This window comes from Zootoca vivipara, chromosome 9 (genome assembly GCF_963506605.1).
Source record: "Zootoca vivipara chromosome 9, rZooViv1.1, whole genome shotgun sequence".
In the NCBI taxonomy this organism is placed as follows: Eukaryota; Metazoa; Chordata; class Lepidosauria; order Squamata; family Lacertidae; genus Zootoca; species Zootoca vivipara.
This window is the reverse complement of record NC_083284.1, coordinates 29,307,530-29,334,869: the sequence shown is the minus strand read 5'-3', so window position 1 is coordinate 29,334,869 and position 27,340 is coordinate 29,307,530. Positions and strand designations below refer to the sequence as shown.

General features: G+C 40.5%; 1 protein-coding gene across 3 annotated transcripts in view; it reads right to left on the bottom strand.

Annotated features, from left to right (window-relative positions):
• AFG2A (AFG2 AAA ATPase homolog A) overlaps nucleotides 1-27,340 on the bottom strand; it is a 153,154-nt gene that overhangs the window by 100,460 nt on the left and 25,354 nt on the right. For 2 of the 3 annotated variants that reach the window (XM_060278576.1, XM_035112917.2), the window contains exons 13-14: nucleotides 25,467-25,546; nucleotides 12,570-12,696 (exon numbers count right to left, since the gene is read on the bottom strand). In XM_060278576.1, the coding sequence (XP_060134559.1) occupies nucleotides 12,570-12,696; nucleotides 25,467-25,546 (207 nt within the window). Of the gene's footprint in view, nucleotides 1-663; nucleotides 12,697-25,466; nucleotides 25,547-27,340 lie in introns of all 3 variants that reach the window. The other variant, XR_009558125.1, reaches the window with a different exon arrangement.

Below are 27,340 nucleotides of genomic sequence, written 5' to 3'. Positions count from 1 at the left end.
AAAGTCCTCTTCCAGCCTAAACGTGACCAGGTACCTATATAGACTTGGGGCTATAAATAAGACTGTTCCTATGTGCACTCAGATAAGGGTTTCCCTTCACTAGAAACTCCCTTACTGTAAAGCTAGCCTCCTTCCTGAGGTAACTTTATTATCACTCAGAACCTGTCTCCTCCTTTAGCCCCCCCCTTTCTTGGTGCACTCTCAGCCACAAACTAACCTTTCTCCTCTAAAAGGCAGTTTTGACAGTTTAAAAGAGTTCCTCACCACCTGGGTTCCTGGGTACCTTAGCTGGAAAATGAAATAGACGATTACTAATGTGACACTTTAAAGATGGATATTTATTGGCTTGAATCTTAATGGTTGCTTTCTGGTAACATTGGTACAAACTTAACTTCACAGGTAACGTTCTTGGTAATCAAATAACAGAATACCTATCCACTACTTCATCTACTCTAAAGTCTACCTTCTCCACAACCACCCAAGCTCCCACACAAAAGAACCCCAACCGCCAACTGACATAACAGTTCCCCTTTCCATTTAAACCCCATGCAGGCCACGCCTCCCATGGAATGTTGCTGCCAGTTAACCAGGAGTCTGGGTTAACCCTTCGATAGGTTGGTTGTGAAACAAAAACATGACATAACAGTTTCAAATTCGCCACACCTTCACCCAGAGAAAGTGTCTTCGCAGTCATGATGGCCCATCTGTAACACGCTCTCCCCAGGAAGGCTTGCCTAGCACTAAATCTCATGTCTTTCGAGCTCCAGGAAATTACCATTTTTATTTCACCAGGCTTTTGAACTACATTAGATTGGTGAAACCAGGGGTGGAAACCTGCAGCCCTCCACTTGGACTTGGACTCCCAACTCCCAGCCCCAGTCAGCATAGCCAGTGATCAAGGATGATGAGGTTACTGTAGTCCATCCCCAATACTCAGCTACACCACAATGATTTGCTCCGATATTTTGCTGGGTCAGTATTCTTATTTATTTTGTATTGTTTAGTTTAGTTTAGTTTTTGTTGTCAAACAATGATCATAAGTCACCTCAGGAGGTGCTATGTTGAAGAGTGGAATCCTGAACAAATAAAACTGACTGATGAATGCATGTGCTGTGCTAAAAAATATTTTTGATGCTCTGTGCATACTTGACTCACTAGCTTGTTTAATCACTCTGATCTTAGAAACAGTGGCCAAAATGATGCATCATCTTATTCAATGGAAGGGGATAATAATAATGCTGCATTAAAATAGATGCCAGACATTTTTAAACCCCTTAAGACAATTAATAAATGTTTAGAACACTTCTTTTTACATTTTTAATGCACATATTCAATTTGAAATACGCAGGTATGTTACAAAAATCCAGCCAATTCTTTTCAAAATGTGGACAAAAATGACTGATGAACAGTAAACATTTTCTTCACCCCACTCCATCCACCACTTTCAAACCAGTAAAATAAAAGAAAACAAATATACAAATGATATTTCCAAATCATATTCTTATACGGTTTCAAGGGTATCATTTATGAAGCACAAAGATTTCTTTCTTTAGCAGTGTTCCAAACATCACTCTATTCGTGTTTAGCTCAAGACGTGAATATACTTGCCTAGAATGTAAGTGAAGTATTTACACAAAGGCAGCTCTTTAGAAACCTTTTATTGTGAACACAAAACAGGAAGTACAGTAATACCGCCAGTAGATGTTAAATAACTCTTAGTGTAAACTGTGCTGTTAGTTTAATATGCATAACGTTAACCCCTTAAGGTATAATGAGATGAAACATGCGCAGTAAATACCTTGACTCAAAAGGAAAATCTACATTATTTCCCACAGTTTTTTTCATTTTAAGTAGCATACATGACCCAGCTAGCAGAATGGAAGTCTGCTGAGCATAAGGACTAGCAAACAGTTTGAGCAAGCTTGAGATGGTGTTGCTTCTGACAGGATTAATTTCCAGAACAGAAAAAAACAAGAAGCTTCTTTGACTACCGTAGTTAACTTAGAAAGCAGCATTTGATATCAAGACCTCAGACAGAAAACCACAATATCGGGACCCTAGTGGACTATACCACTATTTGTGTTGTATTTTACAGAAGAGCAAAATAAATACGACAAGGTGAATTTGCATCTATGAATTTTTGTGGTACTTCAACTCTTCAGAAGTATTATGTAGGTTTCTCACTTTTTTCAAGTTTGTTTCTGGGGAGAACACTTGCATAAACTATAAGCTGCTGTCAGTACTGAGTTTATGTCTTGCAAGCACGCAAATCATACAAGTCAAGGCCGATGGGAGTTGGAATCTAAAACATCTGAACATAGGAATGCAGAAAGCTGCCTTGTTCCAAGTCAGACCACTGGTCCACCTGGCTCAGTACTGCTTGCACTGAGTGTCCATGGGACCATGCAAGAATTTCCGCCCTCCCTTCCCCACAGGTGGGCAGGGTTTGCGGCACTGAGCGGGGCTTACCTGGGCAGGTGCCTCCCACCTTCTTGGGTTGGCCTTTGACCCACCCTCGGCCAGGGAGGGCAGGCCGGGGGTGGGGCTAAGGCCAAAGAAAGAGGCTGACCCTTCCGTCCAAGCCTCACTTGGTTTTCTTTCCTCCTTCCAGGATCACCCACCCATCCTCTCTCAAATTAATAATTTCTTTCCTCCAAATAATTTCATCCCAGGTCAGTGGTCATCAAGTAAACGGTACTTTTACTTACAGACTAATATTTTGCGTTCCAGGTCAGCAGGCGCTGCTGCAGTTGTAAGATTGTTGATGTATTCAGAACCAGGAAGTAATTTCCCCTGCATTGGCAGGTTCCACCTTCCCCGTAGCATTTCGTCACAACTTTGGCAGTTTAGGCCTTGGCAAGGTATCCTTTAGTCTATCATCAGGTTGGGGGGGGTGCATTCATGCTCCCTTCCCATGCGGTGGTGCTTGCAGGGCCCGTTAAAGGGCAAACCGGGAGTCCCTGGCCCTAGAGCGGCGGCATATAGGTCAAACTCCTGGGCCAAGGTTAATGGAAGGGCATGCTGTGTAAGTTTGTGCTTTACTCCCACTGTACCTCATCAGCCCGCATATCCTCAGCCAGACGAGCTGCAAGGGTTACCTGCCAAGGCCAAGGCCAAGTTTCCCACTTCTGAAGCCCAATAAAGTTATGGCCAATTTGAACCCATGCTCTGGTCTCTTGTCTCATTCTTTGGGGGAAGGGGTAAGCACCACAGACAGGGTTTAGCATGTGTCCCCGCAATATCTCCTAGCCCTTTCTAGACATACCTGGGACCTTCTGCACCCAAAGCAGATGCTCTACCACTGAGCTATGGCCCTTCCCCATCTAGAAGGCACCTCATTGTTTATATCCTTTGTTTGCTGGACTGGGATTATCCCCAAACAGAAATATCTACCAGGATATAGCGCTGAAGGTCTCCTCTGTTCCCATGTACAGCTTTTAAAGTTCCATGTCTCCCAAAGACATACCTAAGGCCATTTTATTCTCAAGTAGAAAGAATTGGCAATGGAGCTCCATACTTCTACAGCTCAACCAACTGCCTTAAAATTGCATTACTGTAAAGAGCAAAGCATTCTGTAATCGTAGCTATATAGGAGCCAAATTTCCTCTCCAGTGTAAAAGTATATCCATGTATCAGCTTACAGAGCCCAATGTGTTTCAACCCAACAAAGATCCCCATCTGCCTTACCTGACAGAATATCACTCAAAAGTTCTAGATGCACTATATCTCCTAAACTTCTAAACTCTAGCTGCTTAAACTGAAGCTTGGCTTGACTGCCACCTGCTGATACTTTGAGAACTGCTTCGACGCCCAAAACACCGGAATGGTATGTCCTTTCTGTAATTACCATCAGTGGTAACTGAAGCAAAAAAAGCCCACATTTTATCACTTAACATTTCGCATAGAGTAGAACAAAACTGTTGAATGGGGAAGACCATGTTTAAGTGCGGCTTTAAACCCACAGAATTGCATTCTGCTACTTGCTTTCCCCTCAATGAAACATTTTGTAAATATTAACAATAATAATTTCTGTTTCATGTCTTTCCCAGACTCTTTTTAAAAAAACAGGAAAGGCGGGGGTGGCATGGGGGGGGGGGAGAGGCCAAACATCACAGTCTGCCTAAATTCCAGTTTCAGCCATTAGCACAAACATGTCTTAACTAGTATTTCTTTGTAGTTATTTTCTGTTAAAAATAAACTAGTTTAAGCTATATAGGTCCACAGATACTGGCAAAAGACTACTCTACAAATAAATGAAAGCCTGCGGCTTACCTCCTTCACTGCAGTTATGGGGCCCTCTCACTTAGAAACATGTGCTACAGCATCAATGTTTGCTTTTCATGGTGTTAGACTGTCCTTCAAGATCACTTGGGGTACTAAGACCTTTTTCACCCCAAGGGTATGATTTGAGACGGAAAAGCATTCGGAAATGAAAAAGTTGCTTGCCAACAAAATGTTTCTGCATAAGTGACACGGAAAAATTATTTGAGAGAAAATGCAACTAAGCTACATAACATTGTTTGAAGAAGTTAGCATTTTGAGAACTAGGCACACTTTGTATCTACACGCTTTTAATAAAAGTTAAATGACCATTTTTATAAGTGCAGTAACATGTTCCAGGGTGTGTGCTTGCCAATTACGCACACCTCGCGTGTTGACTGATGAACACACACCCTGGCGTGTGTTCTTGCTTACATAGCCCACGTGCTGGCTTGTTAAGTAATGGAATAAGGCTTGCCTCACCAACTGGCTGAAGCTACCTCTGCTTACTCTGTAGACTTCCACAGAACATGTCCTGGTGCTGCGGAGCACTTCATCTGAAAAAGGCTCAAGGGACAAATTGCTTCCTTAAACCTTCCTGTGCGTGCCCTGAATCTGGCAAAGAAACAGTCAAAACCCATTGATAGCTCCTAATGTTTTTGAGCATCAGATGAAAATGGTAAACTATTACTACTTTGCAATGTGAATAAAATGCCTTTTTTTGTCACACTTGGCAACAGGGTTTTATAGCAAGATAAAACTATTAATCTCTACACTATCGTACAGAGGAAGATAATATAACCCACTTAAGACAGAAGTACAGATGGTTCGGGGAACTAACCTGAGATTGGGGAGTCAACCTATCTTGGCTAGGTTTGCCTTAAAGCAACACTTGCCTACCATGAGCACTCATAGGACCTTGGTTTGGAAACATCCTTAGCTGACCTCTGCCATGTAAACATTTTTCAGGAGCTTCAGTTGACCTTGGGAGAGAGCAGGTGGTTATCAGCTCTCCAGCCTAGACCATTCAACTGCTGGATTACTTAACTGTCCTCATGTGAGCTACAGATTACAGATTAATTTACATTTATACAGAGAGCTCTGTTTTGGGTGCCAACCCTCTTCTGCAATATCTATTCCTAGCACTTCCCCTATTTGATCACATGATATGATTTTCTTATTCCAGGAACAACATCTGGAAACAGCCCTGTATTCACTAAGTCAGCCTCTTGAAACAAGCATTCAAAGGTTGTGTGTCCAAGTAACTTACAATTTTAATATATCATTTTTTTCACAACACTTTGTTTTTGCTAGTATTCTAACCATGTTAGAGGGGTTCCTGGTGACAACTTCTATAGTCCCTCCAGTGGTAGTCTCTCCAGTGGTTATGGTATAGGCTTAGATGGCAATACAAGAACAGGCCTTTTCTGTGATGGATTCCTGACTGTGGAATGCTGTCCCCAGAGAGGCTCACCTGGCACCATCATTGCATTTCTTTAGGTGCCAGGTAAAAACATTCCTCTTTACCCAGGCCTTTGACCATTAAATAATCTATGGCCTGTTAAAGCGGGGAGGGTGTGTGTGTGTGTGTGTGTTATTATGATTATTTTATTATTATGCTGTCTGTTATTGTGCTTTTTATTATGTTTTTATTATGATGCTCTGTAAAATGTGTTCTTAATGTAGTATTCTGCCCTGGGATCTTTTGATAAAGGGCGGTATAGAAATAAATTAACAACAACAACAACAGGCGTATAAGATCCCTCTTAATTCAAGGTAAAGATTGATTAAAGAAAGTTTGCACTGACAAACTGAACTTGTTTCAGTATTTGCCCAGCTAGTGTCACAGGGACACCTCCTCTGAGGAAAAGGTGTGAGACCTTGTGCAGACCTCCAGTCCAACTGAGGACATGGAAGAGCCCACAGCAGCCCTAAGGCAGCCTGAGACCTTGATAAACTCTCTGAGCATTTCCTACCCTTAAGTAAAAGTATGCAAAGAAGGTCAATGCACAGCTAAACTGCAAGTTTTGCCTTACAGCTGTTTAAAGCATCCAAAGTGCAATAGGGTCCCAAAAAACTTCATACATGCAACTGCAAATTTCATGAATTATTTCCCGCATATTTGCAAGGAACACAACTCTTCTGACATATTTCCTCCTCTGCCTTGTTCTTCTTGCAGCATATCATAACTTGCTGTTTATCTGCATTACGTTCTATTATTTTTATTTTCAGTCCTTCTTATGAATTATTACTGGATTATTTAATTTATTGTATATTTATTAATATGAGATGTTTCCATTACACAACTGTTTATTCCTGGGTAAATTTTATTATGCTAGTGAACATAAACTTGAAACATAAACATAAACTTTTGAAGTTGTGAGTGGCCTTGAGCATGGTTTACAGCAAGAAAGGTAGCATATAACTAACTAACTGATGATGATGATGCCAGCTAATTAGCAAGGCTGGCAGAAGACCTGGTGGGGAACCCAGAGTCTACGCAGAAGCACTCATTTGGTTGCCAGTCTCCTCAAAAGGGAGGGTCTCTCAGGAGGAGGGAAAAAAGATAGAGCCAATTCAGCTGTGAGCAATGACTCAGCAGATGGATAGGAAGGGGAGAACTTATGTTGCTGCTGGAACTATACTGGAATAATAGCTCCCTACCTCAGTTCCAACTGTTTAAAGCAGGTATCCTCAAACTGCGGCCCTCCAGATGTTTTGGCCTACAACTCCCATGATCCCTAGCTAAGAGGACCAGTGGTCAGGGATGATGGGAAGTGTAGTCCAAAACATCTGGAGGGCCGAAGTTTGGGGATGCCTGGTTTAAAGGCTCAAACGGTTTTTAAAAATGCTGACAAATAAAGGTGAAATTCACCTGTTAGCAAAGGCAACCTCACTCACATCCTCATTGAGACTTGAATTCCTATGCACAATTTCACTGCTGAGTAGCGACCAGTGTGAGATAAAGCAAAATCCATACAAGTGCATTCTGCCATCATTATTTTGCCTTTGCACTGCTCCAGATGGAAGAACTTGTTCCGTTAGGAAAAGCCTGATATCTCGAACAGAAATTCACAGTGGAGCAGAGATTGGAAAGCTGTAGCCCACAGATGTTGGAGGACTACAATTCTCATCGTCCCCAACCATCACCTAACTCCCATCATCCTATGCTGGCTGGGGCTGATGCGAGTTGTAGTCTCTCATCTGGAGTCTTGTGGGTTGCCCACCCTTTTAGCAAGGTCACCAGAATCAGAGAAGAGTAGGACTAAAAGAGGCAGATTTCATCAGGTTCCTTGACTTCATAACAAGCTCCACCTGATAAAATTCCTTTCTTTTGTACAACTATTAATAGTGTAAATGTTTCATGACACTTTGCATCCAGTCACCTTAGAAGGCTTAGAAGCAACATAAATCAATCGGCCTTTTCAGAAAGATTCATGTGGACTGCAACAAAATACTTTAAAAGTAAGCATTTACCTGAAAAGCACATTGATGTGTTGCTGTGAGAGGTGCTTTCTGCTATGGTTTACTATGCTTGATTTTAATTTCATATAATCTCACTCACAAATAAATTCATTTATCAGTATATGCTTTTATGGAGAAAAGCAGCCACATTTATCCAAGTCTTATGGTATGGCTGTGAAAGCTTACAAATGCAGCCCAACAAGTTCTTCTACCACCTTGCTTGGTCTGGCAGATAATAAATCTAAAGTGAAAAAGTCACTGTGCTCTTCAGCTGTCACCACAAAGAAGGGGGGGGGGAGAGAGAGAGACAACAACTCAGCAGCCTCAAGGCTGATTTACCACACTCTCTATACCTTCGCAATTGAAGGGTTGGAAGGGGGGGGGGAGTTACTTCTGCACACCTGGAAATATTTATTTACTATGCTTAAAGAAAGCACCCTGAAAATTCCACTGGAAACAATTCAGACACCTTTATGAATGTCAGCATACAATCAATAAATAAGGAACACCCTACAGGCAAAATGGTTGCTGGTGTCAATAACACAGTGCTGACAGAGTTCAGTGGGGCCATATCACAACCAATAATATTTCTTGTCTCCTAGCACACTCCTTATTTAAATTAAGGAATTATCTGAAACCTGCCTCAACTCTGCCCTATTATTTCATTAGACAATTCTTAGTCTATCAAGATGCTGGACCTCATTGTTCCTGGAAAGCTTCCAATCCCAGTTCAAAAACAGGTGTTGATTTTGCTATTTAAGACTGCAAGTGTCAAAGACCTGATTACCCCCCACACCAGTTTCTAGTACGAACCTGACTCCTCACAGAGGTAATTTACAAAGGCCCTGCTCCATGTTCCCCCCTCAATCAGCCCTACTGATGGAGGGTGACATGAGACACATCCCCCACAGTGGTAGCATCAAGGTTGTGATATTTGCTCAGTTTTTAGTGTCATGTGAAAATATTTTAATTCAGAGATCATGTCAGAATCAATGAATTTGTGTTGTTGTCGTCGTCCCCCCCCTAAGTTTAACAGGGTTTCTAAAACATTCTAAACTACCGTAGTTTTCTGACGTTCAAATAAAGCCAGGCTGGGTTTGTTTGTTTTTTAAGCAAGCCCATAAACATAAAGGAAACTAATACTAAATAAGAAAAATATGAGAAAAATATTTAGTACTTAAAAACGACAGCAACCCAGTAAGAACAAAGATTCTTAGACTTTGTGAACTGCATAATACTTTTAAACACAGCAATGACCTCTGATTCTTCAGAAAAACAACACTGCAATTAGAAGTAATGATGTACTGCTCTTTGTGCTGAAAATTGTGATGCACACACATTATAACAAACTTCCAGCTCTAAAGTCCTTAGATCAATATTCCCAAATACTCAAAAGGGTGAGATGTATTCCAATATTACCAAAAAAAGGAAGCCATCACTTCAGGGAAAAGACAGAGGTCCTCAGGCCCTAACTTCACAAGCTTATCACATAGCCTGTGGCATCACACTTATATCATGTGCCAGGTACAGTGCAGCACTGGAACAATGAAGTGAAGATACTGTGGCAGAAACAATCACCGCTGTCACATGCAGTTAGTGGCGCCATTTTACAACGCTGTTGCACGGCCCAGAAGTTTAAAGGCAGAAAGCAGGTGGCAGCCAACAGACAGCTCACACAGATGGGTATCACAAAAAATTACCAACCATAATGGTATACAAATCCAAATTGCACTCTCTTAGAACAGTAGTGCCACTCCTATTCCCCGTCAAACACTTAGTTTAAGTGTTACACATGTTACTTTAATTCTCCCAACAATTGCTTTGCTGTCAGAAGGATACCTTCTATATAAGTCACTCTCATGACTAAAGGAGTGAAAAGGGAGTGAAACAATTTCTTAATGGGTCTGCCTGGGAGGTTCATAGTAATATGTTTTTGATTCTGGAGTGGCATGCGCATATTCAGTCTATATCTCTGTTGTGAAGCCAATTTCATTGCTATATTCAACTTACAGGACCACTACCATGACAGAAAATTATAAGAATTGAATTATTCCTCACATCTCATGTAAATCTGATGATAAAATTGCCCTGCAACCTACAGCTTAATACTGCATTTACCAATCAGATGCAAGACTGAAAAACCCAATAGAAATACATAAATGAGCATCATACAATAACCACAATTTGTTCCAGACGAAACAAATGCTGAACATGTTTACAGCTGAAGATTACCTGATTTATGACAACTTCAACATGTTGCCAGATGATAACTTATGTATTGAAATTCTTTCCCTTTCCCTTTACTAGTTCACCCATAAAACTTGAATATTTGAATTTCTTTCATAAGCCTCCAGACGGGCAGAACTTTGATGTTTCTCAAAAGGAAAGATTGCTTTTTCGCTGGAGGCCAAAACTTAAAAACTTGTTACTGATGCTGCCAAATCACTCACTTTTTATTTTTCATCAAAACTAAACTACTTTTAATTAACACTAAACTCCACTAACACAGCTCTACTGTCTTTTGGACATTGGATCAGCACCAGATAAGAGTCTTCCAAGTAAAATCTAACAGGCCTTTTTCAGAGAGAGGTTTTTAATTTCACTTCCAACCTGTGAATGGCCTCTGCAGAGAGAGAGTATGAGATGTAGCTTTGATCTTGTAGCAGAAGTAGTAAGAGAAGTTACAAGAACTTTCTCAAAAAAAATTGTGTTGGTAAAAAAAAAAGAGAAACATTTGTTATGGGTAAAGAGTATAAATAAATGTAAAATACACTCCAAGACAAGAACCATTCACTTATGTGATATTGGAAGTTGCTTCTCTTGCTTCCATCTAGTGGTATAGTTTGTATTGTATGCACACCTTTAAAACCCAGTATTTTTAAACATGCCAATAATGTTGCTATACTGGTTCCAAGAGAAAGAGGAATAAATAGACATGAAAACATAATGGTCCACGTTGGTGACTTCAATTACTCAGAACACATCATTCAGAAGTGTTACAGATACCAATATTTTTAGCCTATTTGAATTCAGCCGTTTACCACAAAAAAATTAGTAACTCAAATATGAAAGGGAAATTAACTAGCAGCAGTTGATAGGCTGATGTAATTAACCCTTGAGGTTTATATGTATTGTAAAGTTTCATCTATCTTTTCACCGAATATCTCTTAGGGTGTAAAAGCAAGCCAAATACAACACATACTGGAATATTAAATTTCATAACATAACAAGAGGCAACAACTTTTCTTTGAACCAACTAGAAGAAGCAACCTTTCTATATTTGATCCAATTGGCAGGGCAGCAGAATGAGAATTTTCAACTCCTGGTTCAACAAATTAATACCAAAGCAGGCACTAAGGAAGAATTTCCCCAAAATGTAGGTACAGTACACTGTGAGAGAATTTTTTGATAATGCTATTAGCGTGTGCACAGCATCACCCTGATTCTAGAGGAGTCTATTCTGCTATGCAGATGACAGAAAAACCAACATGATGCCCCTAATTTATGAAGCTTGGGTGCATGAACACAGTCAGATGTAGATATTCACTGTTTTACATGCAAGTACATATATTTTGCATTTTATTTCAGGATGAATATGGTTTGGTTTTATGAAACCAGATCTAAACTCTGGTCATATTTTTCATTCACTATATCTCCCCCAGTTTCTGTTCCATGCTACACTGAAGTTCCTCATTGGTAATGAAACAAAGAGCATCATGAATCTAAAGACAATATAGCACACTGACACTACTCTCTCTCATTAATCTTCATTTGTCCAATCACATCCTGTCATTCTCATGCAAATAGGGCACTTGAGGATGCAACTGCTGCACACTGCTGGGATGAGCTGTCAGAAACACCAGGGTGCCATCACAAACCACAAACTATCACTTCATTCTCAGCCCTTATGCTCTAGGCATCCCAGCTAATGTGTTTGACACTCAGATCTCACCCAGCAGGAGCTAAAGCAATCCAATTCTTCAGCTACACACACATTACTTCCTGTTGTGAAACAATCACAGAGTTCCCTGGGGTTGTAACAGCTTCTTCTGTTCTAGCCTGCCATTACAAATAGATGCCAGAGGTATTATGGATGATGGAAACCAAGAAAAGGACATTCTTGCTGGTAAATCTCTGTTTCTGTCTTACAGAGAAAGGCACTCAATTCAGGGAGGGCTAACAAGCTATCATCCTGGGTGTCTATGAAGGTTCAAAGTTAGGAGATTGGATGCAATTCTGATCAAAAACACATTTGGGAGAACAAAGACACAATGCACAATTTGCTTAAACAATCTCTGAATGATTACCTACAATTTTATCTATCGGAGGAAAGAAACAGTGTTATCACAGGCTAGGTAACTGACTGGTGTGGGGGAATTCCCTCCTGCCTATGGAAAGAAACTTTTCCTTCCACCCCACATAGGCTGGAGATATGTATTTAGTTCTGAGATTTCAAGATACAGTACTTCCAAGGCTGGCCAACTCTACAAAATGGTCCATTAATCCTGAAACAAAAGGACCCCAAGATCCCAAGCAGACCAACTTGCTCAAAGCTGCAGCAAACATCTCTAACTTACTGCCTTGTGAATGCATACAGGTCTTAGTGGTCAGTTTACATATTGCTTTCAAAAACTGCTGAAGAAGCAGCACTGGTGAAGCGAACCATGGTTTCTTCTGAAAACCAGGAGAACAACTGTTTTTGTTGAGCCTTATACAAAACCCCCCTTTAAAAAAATCCAGGACTTTACAAATACGTTTGACTACAATTGACTGCAATCTTAAAACATTTCACTTCCAATAAAGTAGTTTTAACAAAAGTAGGGGCAAGTACCCAAACCTCTTACCTTGTCTATCATATCTGGTCGGTTTGTCGCAGCCAAAACAGTCACATCCTTTAGCTGTTCAATCCCGTCCATTTCTGTCAGCAGCTGTGCCAAGACGCGGTCTGCCACATTCCCAGAACTTGAAGAGCTAATGGAAACACAAAACGAAAACCATAGTAGTGGGTGCTCATTTCTAAAACACTACTTCAGCTTCCCTCATAAGCAACTTTCCAGGGGCTGCATGGCACTGGTGAGCGTGGACTAGAGGAAAAACTGGGCAGAGCAATGGTGTGTCTCTTAACCTTTGTACAGGAGAATTAATTCCAGGCATGCAAAAGTCAAATGTTTCTACAAACGCCATATCCATCCTCCTTTCAAGCAAGTAAAAGGCATTGCCACTGTTCAAGGACACGTTTGGCTAGGCAAAAGCACTAAAGCGAGTGGCCTAGACAGCATCCAAATGGCCAAATAGAGATGCCTAGAAGTTCTATTTGGTCCCTGGGCCCAAGGCTCTCCATCCCTGTGCTACATTAATCTGATGAATCAGCTTTTCCCTATTTGCTATGATTAAGTTGAGGATAGCCTAGTTCCTTTCCACATTCTGAAAGAGGAAGTTATTGGCAAGATAGGTTATGAATTTGTTGGTGGTTTATTTTTCAGCAAAATATCAGTGAAATTTACTCCCCCCCCCACTTTGCCCATTATCACTAATGGCTAGCATGTAGTTAAACAGTGCATACCAACAAGAACACAAACATGAAAACGATTTCTTAAAAACTGAAGCTATTGTTTTGGAACCAGTATCCTTTTCCTGCAACTCCCACCAACTTGGCTACCAAACACCAACAAAACAAGGTACCGTATGTCAGAACTTGGCAAGTGATTTATTGTGGCATTTGCACGGGTTGATTTTGTAAAGATGTACTGGCAACATTAAAACGCTGCTCAGACAGTGCTTTAGTTTCTGCCACCAATGCAGGTCATCCAACACTAAGTGAAATGAAGGCCTTTTACAGATTCATTTCTTCCACCTTCCCCAAGTAAGACCAAACTGAGCACTGGCCAGCTAGCCCATAAAACCACCTTCTTCTTAATTTTGCACATCTGTTGCTCCAGATGTTAAATACATATGTTGTTTTGAAATCTCAAAAATGTTATGTCTCAAAAAGAAAAGACATTTTTTTCTCCTGGAAGAGATTTCAGAAGTTAGCCTATTTGTGTTTTTTGTGTTGTTGTTTTTATTAACTTCATGTGAAAAGACGAGTTCAAAAATGCAGTTGGGTATTTAATTATAACTTCCACATTTATTACTTTAAATATGTAATAGGTACAAAATGGGAGATGCAAAGCTTGTTTTACAAGATTGATCCTGCTGACATATGAGCTTTTTATATTTGCTTTCACAAGAGTCTGTTCCATTTTATGAGCCCTGCCCTCAGTAGCATTTACAATTGGGTCTTGTGCAATAATTGTCCTAATTTTGATTTATGGCATAACTAATGTGGGGTGCAAATGGGGCAAAACCAGGGAAGTGACTAGCGCAGCTAAGATACACTCTTGTGTTCTCATATTAGCTGTCTCTTATCTACAAGTACAAACTCAGGCAATGACACCTGACAAAATAAAACCTTCTTGAAACATAATCCCAAGCATGCTCACTCAAAAATAAGTCTCATTGAGCTCAATGGGACTTGCTCCCTAATGTGTGTGCAGTCTTAATTCCCACTGGTTTCAGAGGAGACACATGTTTAACTTGCCTACAGAACAGAGAATTAAGTCATCAACTTTAGCTGGATTGCTCTCTAACTTTATTCAGTTGGTGTTATCTACATGGATCACCAACCCCAAGAAATGCCCCGGAAGAGTGCAGTTTGTTCCAAAAGTTCCCTTGAACAACTGTTGCTAAGTGGAGCTGAAAATTTGGAACAGGTGGAAAGTGGGAATGAAGGAAAGATGACAAATACTTAGTCACAGGATTTAGTATCCAGATACTTGCACATGTCAAAACTCCCAATTGGAAATGAATCAACTAAGGACCAGAAAGGAAAGGAAACAGAAAAAGTAGAATTACTTTCGTTTTGCATATGCTTCCGGAACCTACAATGCAATGTTTCATCATAGCTGCCAAGTTATCCCTTTTTTTAAGGGAAATTCCCTTATGCTGAATAGGCTTCCTCGCGAGAAAAGGGAAAACTTGGCAGCTATGGTTTCATGTGTATTTTGGTTGTTTTCCAAATAAGCATTTACCCTGTACTCCTTTGCTGTACAAGACCCCCGCCCACACTGATATTAATATAGATTTAAGTCCTCCATGTAGCCCAAAGCTGCCGTGCTTTCCTTTATGCATGGATCTCAGCTGTCAGATTACACACCATATTTAGCATGACTCCTACAAGTAAACAAGCCCTTTTGGCTTAACAGGCTATCCTATAAAAATGCAGACAGACAGACATTTATAGCAGGAGATTTCTCCACCAGCTGCTCCAGAACTGCGTCAGCAGCATGTGTGCTCAGATGTTTGAGCTCTGCATAAACTGTTAATCTGAAGGGTGACATACAAGCATGTATTTTTTCCATTTTCCCATGATTTCCCAACAAGAATTTCAAATTAAAGCAGGCAATGCTCATTAAGGCTGTCTCGGTTTTTGACGCAAGCACAACTCAGATACACAAATTATGCTTAAACTTTCAGACCAATTTATAAAACCAGCATCCAGCCAATAAGCGTTTCTTCCCAACCACCACCAGCTGACCTGTGAACAATGATGTCATCACCCCAGCACTACAGAAATAGTAATCAGGCAAAAACCGATGCAAAATAAGTTTCCTGTCAACAAACCCAACTGTATGCCAAACAGAATGCCAGTGTTTGTGAGGTGTGCACGTGTGCCTGTTCACCTGTCCAATGGCAACTGTCTGAAGTTTAGGGAATCAACAGCAATGACAGAAACAAGCTTTTTATAAAGGTTACTATTGAAGAATGGTCAGGAGTGAAAGACTTAAGAGTGAAATGATATGAGCTTCCTACAGTGCCTTTAAGATAAAATATCAACTTCAACTGCTGTCTATCTTGTACATTCAACTTTGTGATTTCACAGTGTTTAAAAAGGCAAAGTTGTAAAACTTTCATGGCACCTATTTCCACCCAGTTTTGAATAAAGAGTGATTTTCCATACTGCCACTTTCTATAGAATTCACAATAAAAACAGGTGTAATAAACTGAGCCAAAATCATTAAATAATCACATTGGCACCCATGCTTAATGAAAACAGCGGTTGCTATCTGGAAAATGCAACAAGCTGACCACCTCTTGGAACTGTTTACAAGCAGCAACATTTATACAACAGCATGCTCTTGCATTCTAGATTAACCTGGATTTCTAGATTAACCTGCTTCTGTCACCAGTCACTAAGAAAATTCAAACCATCTATAAAAGTGCACTGCAAGACTGGGGGGAAATCCATTACTGCAAAAAGTAATGACGGGGAACCCCATTCCCAGGGGCAATGTGGCACTCCAGGTCTCTGTCTGGCCGTCAGAACTCTCCTTAAGACACACCCAACCCACTAGTTCTGCTTTGCACCTTGAATATTTTTGCTTGGGTGGAATGTACCACTGAATGTTGATAATGCCTCGTTTGTCTAGATGGAGAACAATGCTGTTGGAATGTAGAAACTAACCTACTGTACAGAGGTAACATTTATGTCCACTGCTCCACTCACTTTTGCCACTGTCCTCATCCACTAGGAGCAAGTGGCCTTTGGAAGGCTCCTCAAAGGGAAATGTGGTTTGAAAAGGTTCCCCACCCCGGCATACCGAATTGTTCAGGTATGCCAACTTAACATGTTATACTTAACAAGTGGGTTGTTACCCCCAGGAGACTGAAGGTTGGATTTAAGGAGGGAGTAATTTAGAAGCAAAACAGGGCCAACAAAAAAGTGTGATCTTTACAAAATTCATACATGAGAGACAAAATGTTAACGTCTCAACTACTCAGAAGATAAATTTTTAACTACCCATCCCCACAGAATCTGTTTCTCAAGTTATATGTATAATTTCTTTGAAGACCACCCACAACAGCTAAGAGCATAAACTGAAACCTTAGTAGACTCAGGGCCCTTCAAACAGAGTACTTAGCAAGGCCTACTAAGGGAGCTTATATACTTTTGATTAAACTGAATTCTTGTAACACCATGGGGGCTACTTTAATCTCTGGAAATTTAATAGATTAAACTAAACCTGAACATCTTCCACTCTATTTCTAATTGCTCCCTAAGCTACACCCAAGGAAGTTTATGAAACACAGGCGGAAGAGGAGTATCCAATTTGCACTGTGTGAATGTTCCCTAAACCCAAGGATATCTGCTTGTGCAGTGTACTGTCCTTTTCCATCCTTCTGTGGGACTCCTAGATCTGTTTTCGGGTTCCCTCTGGGGCAGATTTGGAGGTAGCACAGGGCATGTGCAGGGCAAGAAGGAAGTCCCACAGCACAAGCAGAAATCCTTGCGTTTAGTTGAATACCACCCATTATGTTACCATCGTGAAGTATGTCTCACAAAATACCCCACAGGTGCCCGCAATACACAGTGTCACAGTTGCAAAGATGATGCTATCTGGGGTAAAAGCTAAGAAAATGTAGTAACAAAATACTATAATCTGTAGCACTGAGAATATATGACATCCTAGCAGCACAAATGCAACCATGTGAGAAGCTGTGCAGGTTGTGTGCAGAAAAAATAAATAAAGCACACCTTAATTTTATCACACAGAGGCCACACCTGCACTATACATTTAAAACAGTATCATTCCAGTATCATTCCACTTTAAACCACCATGGCTTCCCACAAAGAATCCTGAAAGTTGTCAGGAAAGACCTCTAGTTCCCGCACAGAGCTACAGTTTCCAGAGTGGTTTAGTGGAACTCTGGAAATTGTAGTTCTGTATGGAGAAATAAGAGTCTCCTAACCATTCTCAGCTCCCTTTAAAAAACAACAACTACAGTTCCCATGGCTCTCTGGGGAAGCCACACCTGTTTGAAGTAGTATGATACTGCTTTAAATGTATAGTGCAGAAGGGGCCACACACAAGTAAATAATGACTGCAACACTGTTTTATTTCCTTCATTTTACAAATCCAAGTCAAAACGGGTCTTGGAAAAAACAGCTTTCCAGAGCATTGTTTTTTTTTAAAAAAACAACACACCTAACTTTACCCTTTTAAAACAAGCTTATCCTCTACAGCAGGCATCCCCAAACTGCGGCCCTCCAGATGTTTTGGCCTACAACTCCCATGATCCCTAGCTAACAGGACCAGTGGTCGGGGATGATGGGGATTGTAGTCCAAAACATCTGGAGGGCCAAAGTTTGGGGATGCCTGCTCTACAGTTTATACCTTAAAAAATCTAGAGAAATAAGAACAGTAGAGAGAAATTTGGCTTGCTCCACTTCTTATACACATTGTACATTGTCCTTGAAAATTATGTGCATTTTATGGTTACCTGAAAATGATTTTTAAAAACCTCAAGCAACTTACCTCCAGAAAAATTATAACTCCAACACACATCTTTTGACTAGTATTCCTAACTTCTTTAGAAGTTTCTGAGGTAAAACATTCCTAAAATACCAAACCCCCTGCCTGCCAACACACTCCCACACTAAAATCACCACAATCACACAGTATGAAGAATGTATTGAGTCTGACATTTCTGTCAGGCTTTCACAGGAGGAAAGCTGTCAGCAAAGCACACCTGCCAGGTCAGACTTTTCAGTCCAGCTACCATGGTTGTAATTAACTGTCACACTGTTTTATTTCATTCCTCTCACAAGTTCTGGTGAAATATGTTTTTGGCAGGACAAGGCCTTCCAGAGTGCTTATGTTCAATAAAAGCAACAATCAAGATTACCAATTGCTATTATGGGCATCTGCCAAGTCAGTTTCTAAAAAGCTGCTATTTTGGCCTTGATTGTAACATAAACTCACACTTTTATGAATGACCATTTCCTCAGGTAAAGACCACAGGACTAACCAACTCTACTCAACAATAAATTCCTGGTCTGTTTTTAAAGATATAACAACTCACACTTTTCAAGTAATAGTATACATGTTTTATTCCAGATATGTACTAAACACACAATACATACGGCATGAGTAATATTCCGTGGAGCTAGGTAAGACAGACCTATAAATTGCTTCAGAAACATGGAAGGGGCTCCTCAGAGTTATCTTCTATACAAAATGTTTTCATACGCAAATTATATTTTGGTGTCATTGTAGTGTGTTGTATGTAGTGTGTGATTTGGGGGCATGGGGATTTTTTTTACTGTTTTAATTGTTGTTTTATATGTTGTTAGTTATGCATTTCAGCAGTATTTTTTTACTGTAAGATTTGCATACTCCTAAAACCTACATCCTGTGTACATGTAAGTAACATGCATTTAACTTCATTCACTTTAAGTATCAATAAAGAAAACAAATGCATTAATGAAACAAGTGCATTAATGGTAAAATGTGAGGTTGCTTAAACAATAGCTTCATTAGGGGTGTTGACATATTACATTCAATGATCATACAACCTGTCTACGTAACAGTTGAGTTGTACAGTTATTCATATGTGACATTCAAAAGAATGTAGAATGTAGAGTGGTTACAATAACTGAGCTGTACAAATAATAAAATATTTACTGTTTCACAAAAATAATGTTTACATCCATAGGCAGTTTGCACCTGTGTTCAGTGTAACATGTAAACAAGCCTTATAGCACCATTCTGCAAAGGGATATAAGCTTTGTATTTATAGTGCAGTGCTTATGCACAGTGAAAAAGATGACCAGTTTTAATATTCCAATATTATATTCAGCTTGCAGCACCTGTCTTTTAGAAAGAAGCTTGACAGCACTTTTCCATTTCCTTTCTTTATTTCCCCCCTTCAGCATTTCTCCTTCTGTGCATTCCTGGAAGTTAATCAAGCTGAAAACTGTAATCAATCATGCCGACTGTAGAATCAACTGAAGTTTAATCTGGACGTACTACAGACTACAATGTGGACACAAGCTGGATTCCTCTTACAGCAGAACATTATATCAATATTTAAATACAATACCAGGGATTGATGGTTGGAATTTTAAACAAAATCTAAAATATTTTTCCAGTCCTATACCCAGCAAGAACTGGTTTCTCCCTCTCTCTCTCTCTGGGTCTAGGGAGTGATCAATGCTTCACTGGAAGAGGCGAAGTACCACCTGTCTTGAAGAGGCTATGGAGTGCCCCTCCTTAAGAAGGCCTTCACGGACCCAGAAATGGCTAATATCCAGTGGCTAATATCCGCTTTGGAGGCAAGCTTCATTCATAGTTGGAGGAAACTGAGAATCTGGATGTATTGCAGTGATGCCACTGAAACTAAATTGGCCACCCTGGATATGACATTTGTCAGAAGAGAGAGAGATGGAGAGAGTGCAACCCTGCTCATTCTTTTTGACTTTTCAGCAACTTTCTATATACCATTGACCGTTGTATCCTTTTGGAGGCAGTGGGGGTTGGCGCGCTGTACTGCAGTGGTACTGCTCAAACTTGCAGAAAGTCGGTAAGGGAGGCCACTGTTTGACACCACAAGTTTTCCTGTGGTGCCCCACAGAGTTCTATCTTGTCACCCATGCTATTTAACACCTCTATGAAGATACTGGAACCTGAGATATTGGAGTAAAGTGCCACCAATATGCAGATGACAGCCATCTCTTATTTCCATCTCAATCAGGAGAGGTGGCTAAGATGCTAGACTGTTTGGAGGCAGTGATGGGCTGGATGTGGGCCAACAAACTGAAGCTGAATTCTGAAAAGACAGGTGTTTATGCGTTCTACATTATTGAGTCAGAACCTCACTTATCCAGCACTAGGGCTTACCAGTAAGTTTCACTGTAGCTGCAACGTTTGAGTTTAAGTCACAAAATTGATACTTACTACATATTGTTTTCTGGTGCCGATTACTTAAAGCTAAACCTGTAGATTTTGGCCTTTGATTTTTCTTTCACCATTCAGTCACTTCATTTTGCATGACCAGAGTACCAGATAAATGTCCATGGGCATTTAAAATATAATCAAAAGTTGTTCCCTAAATGGCTACATTTTTGAGAGCACAGTGGTTACCTTCTGTTCACACGCTTCCCCTTCTTGGCCTGAGAAAGCAAACTAGTGCCTTATATAGTTCTCTTCCTTCAATAATGTACAGCAAAGCACTGGCTTTTTAGAAAGGAATTTCACAGTAGTGTTCTCTCCAACCCACAATTTTTCATGCCTGAAACTGCTTATAAAAAACAAAAAGGAACAAACATGTCTATTGCCTAAAACTCCCCACAATCCTACATGTATAAACAGCATCCTATTTCCAAAGCACGTAGATATCCCAAGTTCAGCAAACAGACTGTCTGGACTGCATTTACACAGAACCATGTTCATTCATCACCTTCAAGTTTAATTACCAAGCCATTTCCTCTTGGCAAAGTTTGCCGGTCAGTGGAATTAGGTTTTACATGGTCAGGATACCAAGGAATTACAAGTACCCATAATTCTCTGCAGCTGCACAATTTGTTAAGAATCTGAAGCTTTGAAAAGGAAAGGATTATTTAGGAACAAACATTCCTTCTCGCATACAGTTGTATCTGGAACATTCATGTGGACATGACCTCAATGCACACATCTTTTATGAAATAATGCCAAGAAAACGCAGCTAACTAAAAGAAACCCAATATTAGTCAGAACCACAGAGAAATAGGGAAGGCATCCATTTCTTCAGTAGTACAGATTGTTCCTTATTGTATATTTGGACTGAGAATTGGCCAGTTTCATTTAATATATGCCAAATTCACCACTACTTTCAGAAGGTTTATAAAATACTGTAACAAAGACTGCCAAACTGGTTCTACGATAGTCAGCAGGAACAACCACAATGTCTCAAAACAAAACCTCTCATTTTATTTGCTCAATTCCACTTCGGAAATCAGTGACACAGCCTTCACCATTCTTTATTATTAAACTTGGCAAATAACATACAGTACAAATCTTCATACAGTACAAATTCTTTAGTCCTCCCACCGCCATAGCAATTTCCTTCACTTTCCACCCCATCCCCCTTAGCTGTGGTTTCACCAAATAAGAGGTACGTAGCTACTATGATGGAGATACAACCAATTCTTACAGAAACCGCAAGTTAGTCCTACCACTACCCACAGCCTCCAACAACTGTTTTAATGTTTTGTATTTTGTGGATATTCAGGGCACTATCCAACTAAACAGTTCCACTACCACAAGCACTTTTGGCTGTACAGTGGAACTTCCCCTTCCTGCTCTCTCCCTATGTGGCCTCACCACCCTTAATCTGTTCCGGGTGCTTGGGATATTCCCCAGAATATATTTGGGGGGCATGCAGATGAGAGGAAGTTCTGTTGTGCAGTCAAAGGTGTTTGTGCTAGTAGAAATGTTTAGCTGCTCTGTTATGCATTATGTTATGCACTATGTTGTTTATGCTAGTATACTGAAACCATCCCGTGGCCTTAGGACAAAGGGTGGTATACATTTAATTAACAAACAAACAAAGCGAGCACTTCAGGGGTGCATGGGGTTACTTTAGGGTCAGGTAACAATCTTCTAGGTAAAGATAAAGGGACCCCTAACCGTTAGGTCCAGTCGTGGACGACTCTGGGGTTGCAGCGCTCATCTCGCTTTACTAGCGGAGGGAGCTGGCGTACAGCTTCCAGGTCATGTGGCCAGCATGACCAAGCCGCTTCTGGCGAACCAGAGCAGTGCACGTAAACGCCATTTACCTTCCTGCCGGAGCGGTACCTATTTATCTACTTGCACTTTGACGTGCTTTCGAACTGCTAGGATGGCAGGAGCAGGGACCAAGCAATGGGAGCTCACCCCGTCGCAGGGATTCAAACCGCCAACCTTCCGATCGGCAAGCCCAAGGCTCTGTGGCTTAGACCACAGCACCACCCACTGCAAATAAGGGCCAAGCCAGTAGCAGCATTAGGCTGTATGCATATTTCTTTCTTCTGTTTCAATTATACATGAAGCGTATGTAGCTGCTTCTTGATTTACATTTTTCTGCTCTGTATATATGCAAAGGCAGCTGATATACAAATGCTATTCTGCACACAAAAGCCACCTTTAGTATCTTTCATTCCAATATTTTTACACAAACACTGCCAATTAATAGGGTAAATTATAACCAGAAGTAGTTATCTGTAGGGAAAGGGCACAGGGCGTTTAACGACAGCAATATGTTCTGTAGAAAAAACACAGGGGGACTAGGGAGACAATATCAACAGGTGTTTCCTTGAAAACCTCATTCTGGTTATAGAAGAGGAAATGGATCTCTGGAGCCTGCAAATCGTTAGCATCTCAAATGCATTTGCAAATTCCTACTGTGGAAAACCAGCCTGTAAAAACAGGTCATTTCCAATAAGTGCCTTGTCTGGTTTCCTACACCATTTAATTCCAGATGAATTTTATGAGAACTATGTTACATATTTTACCTCCCATATGGTTCACATTTGACAATAAAATATTTGTGTCCTGCTCTGCTCTTTTCTATGCTCCAAAAAGCAGATGTCTTCAATGGAACACTGAAGGTCACACCTCCTATCTCCAATGGACAAGACAAGGCTGTGTTTTCTCCTTCTCCATCTATCTCCAGATAAAATGGTGGTTTGGGAAGTGCACCTAGCTAGAATGGGAACATTCTAAATTAAGGCTCCAATGAACATACTGGACATAACTGGCCATTTTCATTTTTTCCTTATAACAGCCTTTTCATGACATTACACAGCTTCAAAATCTTTATTAAGAAATATGTATTTGGCATGTTTATTCCTGTTTGTAATTTCTTTAATAATTAGTTTAGACGTTTAATAGTGCCCTGGAGAATGGCTAAAAGTTTATATAAGTGTCATAATAAAAAAGGGCAGGAAACGAATATAGCAACATATAACGAGACACCACAGTTAGAATGCATCAAAAGGCAGAAATTACAGCAACTGGCTAGTGTTCTGTTTCAGTTCTATGTTCACGTCAGATCTGACAATTTAGCTTGAAAATTTTGCTACTGCTAACGAAAGAGACTACTGTTCTGGTAACTCTACATCCCTGTCACACAAACAAATTACAGCTGGAGATGTACAAAACAGAAAGCTCTTATTGTTGGGTGAAATCCAACATTAGTCATATTCAGAGCACATTGACTTAGTAACTTAAGTCCATTGATTTCATTGGGTATACTCCGTGTGACCTAGTTGGATATCACATTATCATCATCATTATCAAATGGTTATGGAAATGCCATTCCTTTACTTTAAACAGGGGTATTGAGCATAGTATTCTTCAGATGCTATGGACTCCTACTTCCATTAGCCACACCCAGCCAGCATGTCCAATGGATGGAAGTGACTAGCATGTTAAAACATTACATCACTACATCTAGAGGCACTATGATAGACAGGCCCTGGGTCTGCCTCCTGGTGATCCAACAACCAGTGAGAAACATAGCTGCCAACCCTCCCTTTTTTGTGGGAAACTCCCTTAATCTAAGCCACAGCTGTCTCCCTTTTTTTGCTGGAAATTCCCTTATTCCAGCGCCGTTTCCTGCTGCTATCTTGGATTGCTAGATATACCCTAGACTGTCCCCAGGACAGGTGAGGCTGCTGATCCCTTATTTTCAAATCCGAAAGTTGACAGCTATGGAATGGTGAGACCAACAACCAATCAGGAGAGAATGTGTGGAATTTAAGTTAGACCTAGCAGTTTAACAGTCAGATAGACTTTCCATCTGGGTGAGCAAATGGGGTCTCTGCCTATCTGAGTGGGCTCAGATAGCGATTATCCGTCAGTAGGCACAGAGAGCAAATAGGCTCTCACTTAGATACAAGAATTGTCTATGGGCAGACTATGCTGGACTATATGAGAGGGCTTAGCTAAGCATCTTGGCTTTGATTCCCTGTGGGGAAGTTAAATCCTAGAAGGGGCTGGGTGGGTGTGTTGCTGCTTGGGACACTGATATCCATGCTAGGTGTGAAAAGTCTACCTGAGACTTTGATGGTGTTTCCTGCTTGGCAGGGGGTTGGACTGGATGGCCCTTGTGGTCTCTTCCAACTCTATGATTCTATGAGACTTGTTTTGACAAGAGTGTTGTTCAAAATTTTCTCTGTAAACAGTGTCTTTAACAAACTTTTGTGCCTCATGCGTGAAACCATCAAACATTAAATGCTCGTGGAGTGTAATTAAACAAACATACAGTTTGGGATTCTGGTCTATGGCCATTTCCTATTCTAATGAAAGTTCAAGGCAACATCCTCATGATGTGCTATGACTCCAAGCCTAGGATCTTGAAAATCACATTTCCATCGCCAACACATGCACACTTGCATGTAATGCATGATCAAGGATGTATGCTTGGTTACAATGGAGCAGAAGTATGGGTAGCCTTCACCTGTGACATTTGCCTAATCCAATTTCCCCCACAGATGCTATTACCCCAATGGAAGGCAGTCAGGGAAACAGTCTTCTCCCGAGTGGGGTTAACAGTCATTTCATGGGGGAATGTCAATCAGGAAAAGAACACCAGGGTGGTGGGGTGGCAGGAGTGGGGTGGTCTCCACCAGCATCACTGTTTTATTAAAAATCAATAAAATTAGGACCCTTCTCTTAGCAGTCTTTAAAAGCAGGGGAGTTTTAAAATGTTTACTGAAAAGGAAAAAAAGTCACTTGCTTGAATTACTGCCAGGTCTTGCAGAACACTTATATCCCTAATAAAAGGAACCAACCAATTTCCATCTAAATTTTCAAGGCAAACAGATACAAAAGTCAACTTCTTGTTTGTGTGAAAGTACAAACCAGTAACAGATCCAGAACTTTGTACAATATTTTTCTTACCTCCCCCTTTCTACTGCCAGGGCATCGATTTCATCGAAGAACAATATTGAGGGTGAAACAGCTCTGGCTTTCCTAAAGATCTGACAAAACAAAAACAAAATAATTGTCAGATTGTTCAAAGAAGTTGTCCAAATAAAGTTGTTACCCTTGTTTTGCCTCTAATATCCAGGATAGGTTGCAATATCAAGATAAAACCATAATGACACAACCTTGGATCATCTAGAATGTCCAACTGATGGACTGCGCTTTTGTAGACTGCAGAGTTAACCCTTTCAAATAGCATTGCTGGCATCCCTCCAATTATTCTCTAAACAGCAAAAAAAAATGTGTAAAAATGTCTTTTAACTTTTTAATACTATCAGTTGGCAAAACCTTTTAAGAATTAGCCAAAGGATGTTCCATGCTCACCTGGTAAAAACAAAATAGCTACCAGCTGCTACAGAATTAACAGGATAATTCCTATCATTTTAAAATTGTCAAACAAAAGCTAAAACAAAATAAAAACATTCCTTCCAGTAGCACCTTAGAGACCAACTAAGTTTCTCATTGGTATGAGCTTTTGTGTGCATGCACACTTCTTCAGATACCTTCAGGTATCATGCACACGAAAGCTCATACCTATGACAAACTTAGTTGGTCTCTAAGGTGCTACTGGAAGGAATGTTCTTATTTTGTTTAGACTACGGCAGACCAACACGGCTACCTACCTGTAACTAACACAAAAGCTAAGCTATTTAAATATTTCTCCATTCCATGAATGCAACTCATTGAACACAAAATACTGAAATGATTTATTAGGGCAGGATTCACCTAATGATCCCCATCAGAAGAAGCCGTTCCACTTCTGCAATGGGGCTTTCCCCCCCTTTCCTCACCTCCATATTGGCTCAGGAAGGTCAAGAGAACCCTCAAGACAGCACATGGGGGGGGGTGAGGATTGTTCCATCTGGCAAGCTGATATTCTTGTGCAGATGGTCGTAATAGTGCAATGTTGAATTCTACGCTTAGTACCGATTACAGCTTATAAAATCCTTTTGTTGCCAAATAATAATTTTGACTATACAGTCTGCAGATATCAGTTTTAATTAAACAAGCAGAGTATACAAACAATATGTATGTATACTGTAAGTAATATATTGTAGCTTTGATATATAATGTACTAAAAATATTTAATGAGAGCAACATAATCAGGTCAACAATTACAGCAGCATCCCCCCCCCCAATCAGCTTGAAGAATCACTGTGGTCACAGCTGGCAGCTGCTGTCACTATCTGCCTCCTTTCTCCATGCATGTGACCCCAGTGGTAGCTTGGCCTCTCATATATAGAGGGGGAAGCCCTGTGTGATGTAGGCCATTCTGCAAATTACATCTTTCAACTCTACAATTCCCTCCTGTGAAATGACATTTTTGCTGTTAAGAAAAAGAAGACTGTAAAAAACACCTTTCAAATTACAATTAAAGTCCTGATCACAGTAAACACACGAGTTAATTTAACCAAAACCAGCGTTTCCCTACTGCCACTGTGGAACTGTGCCACCATGCTCTAACACACCATTTCCTCAAACTTACCTGGCAGCAGTGAGGTCTCACTCTGGGAGTCTCCAACAGACCCTTCAGTGCTTTAGTAGCATCCTGGGCACAATGCTCCATTGGAGGCATGTATCCATTCAAGCAACATCCTAGTAAGATAATATAGAAGCAAAGATTTCCCATAGATCATTGTGCCAAGGATAGTGCTATGAAAGTGCCAAAGGTCTTCAGTGACCCCATGGCAAAACCATTCTGCTGCAGGCCCCTAATAAGTTTGGATAGGAAAAAAGAAGGGGGGCAGAGATACCAGGTTGAGCTTCCAAGAACACCCTCCACTCTTAGC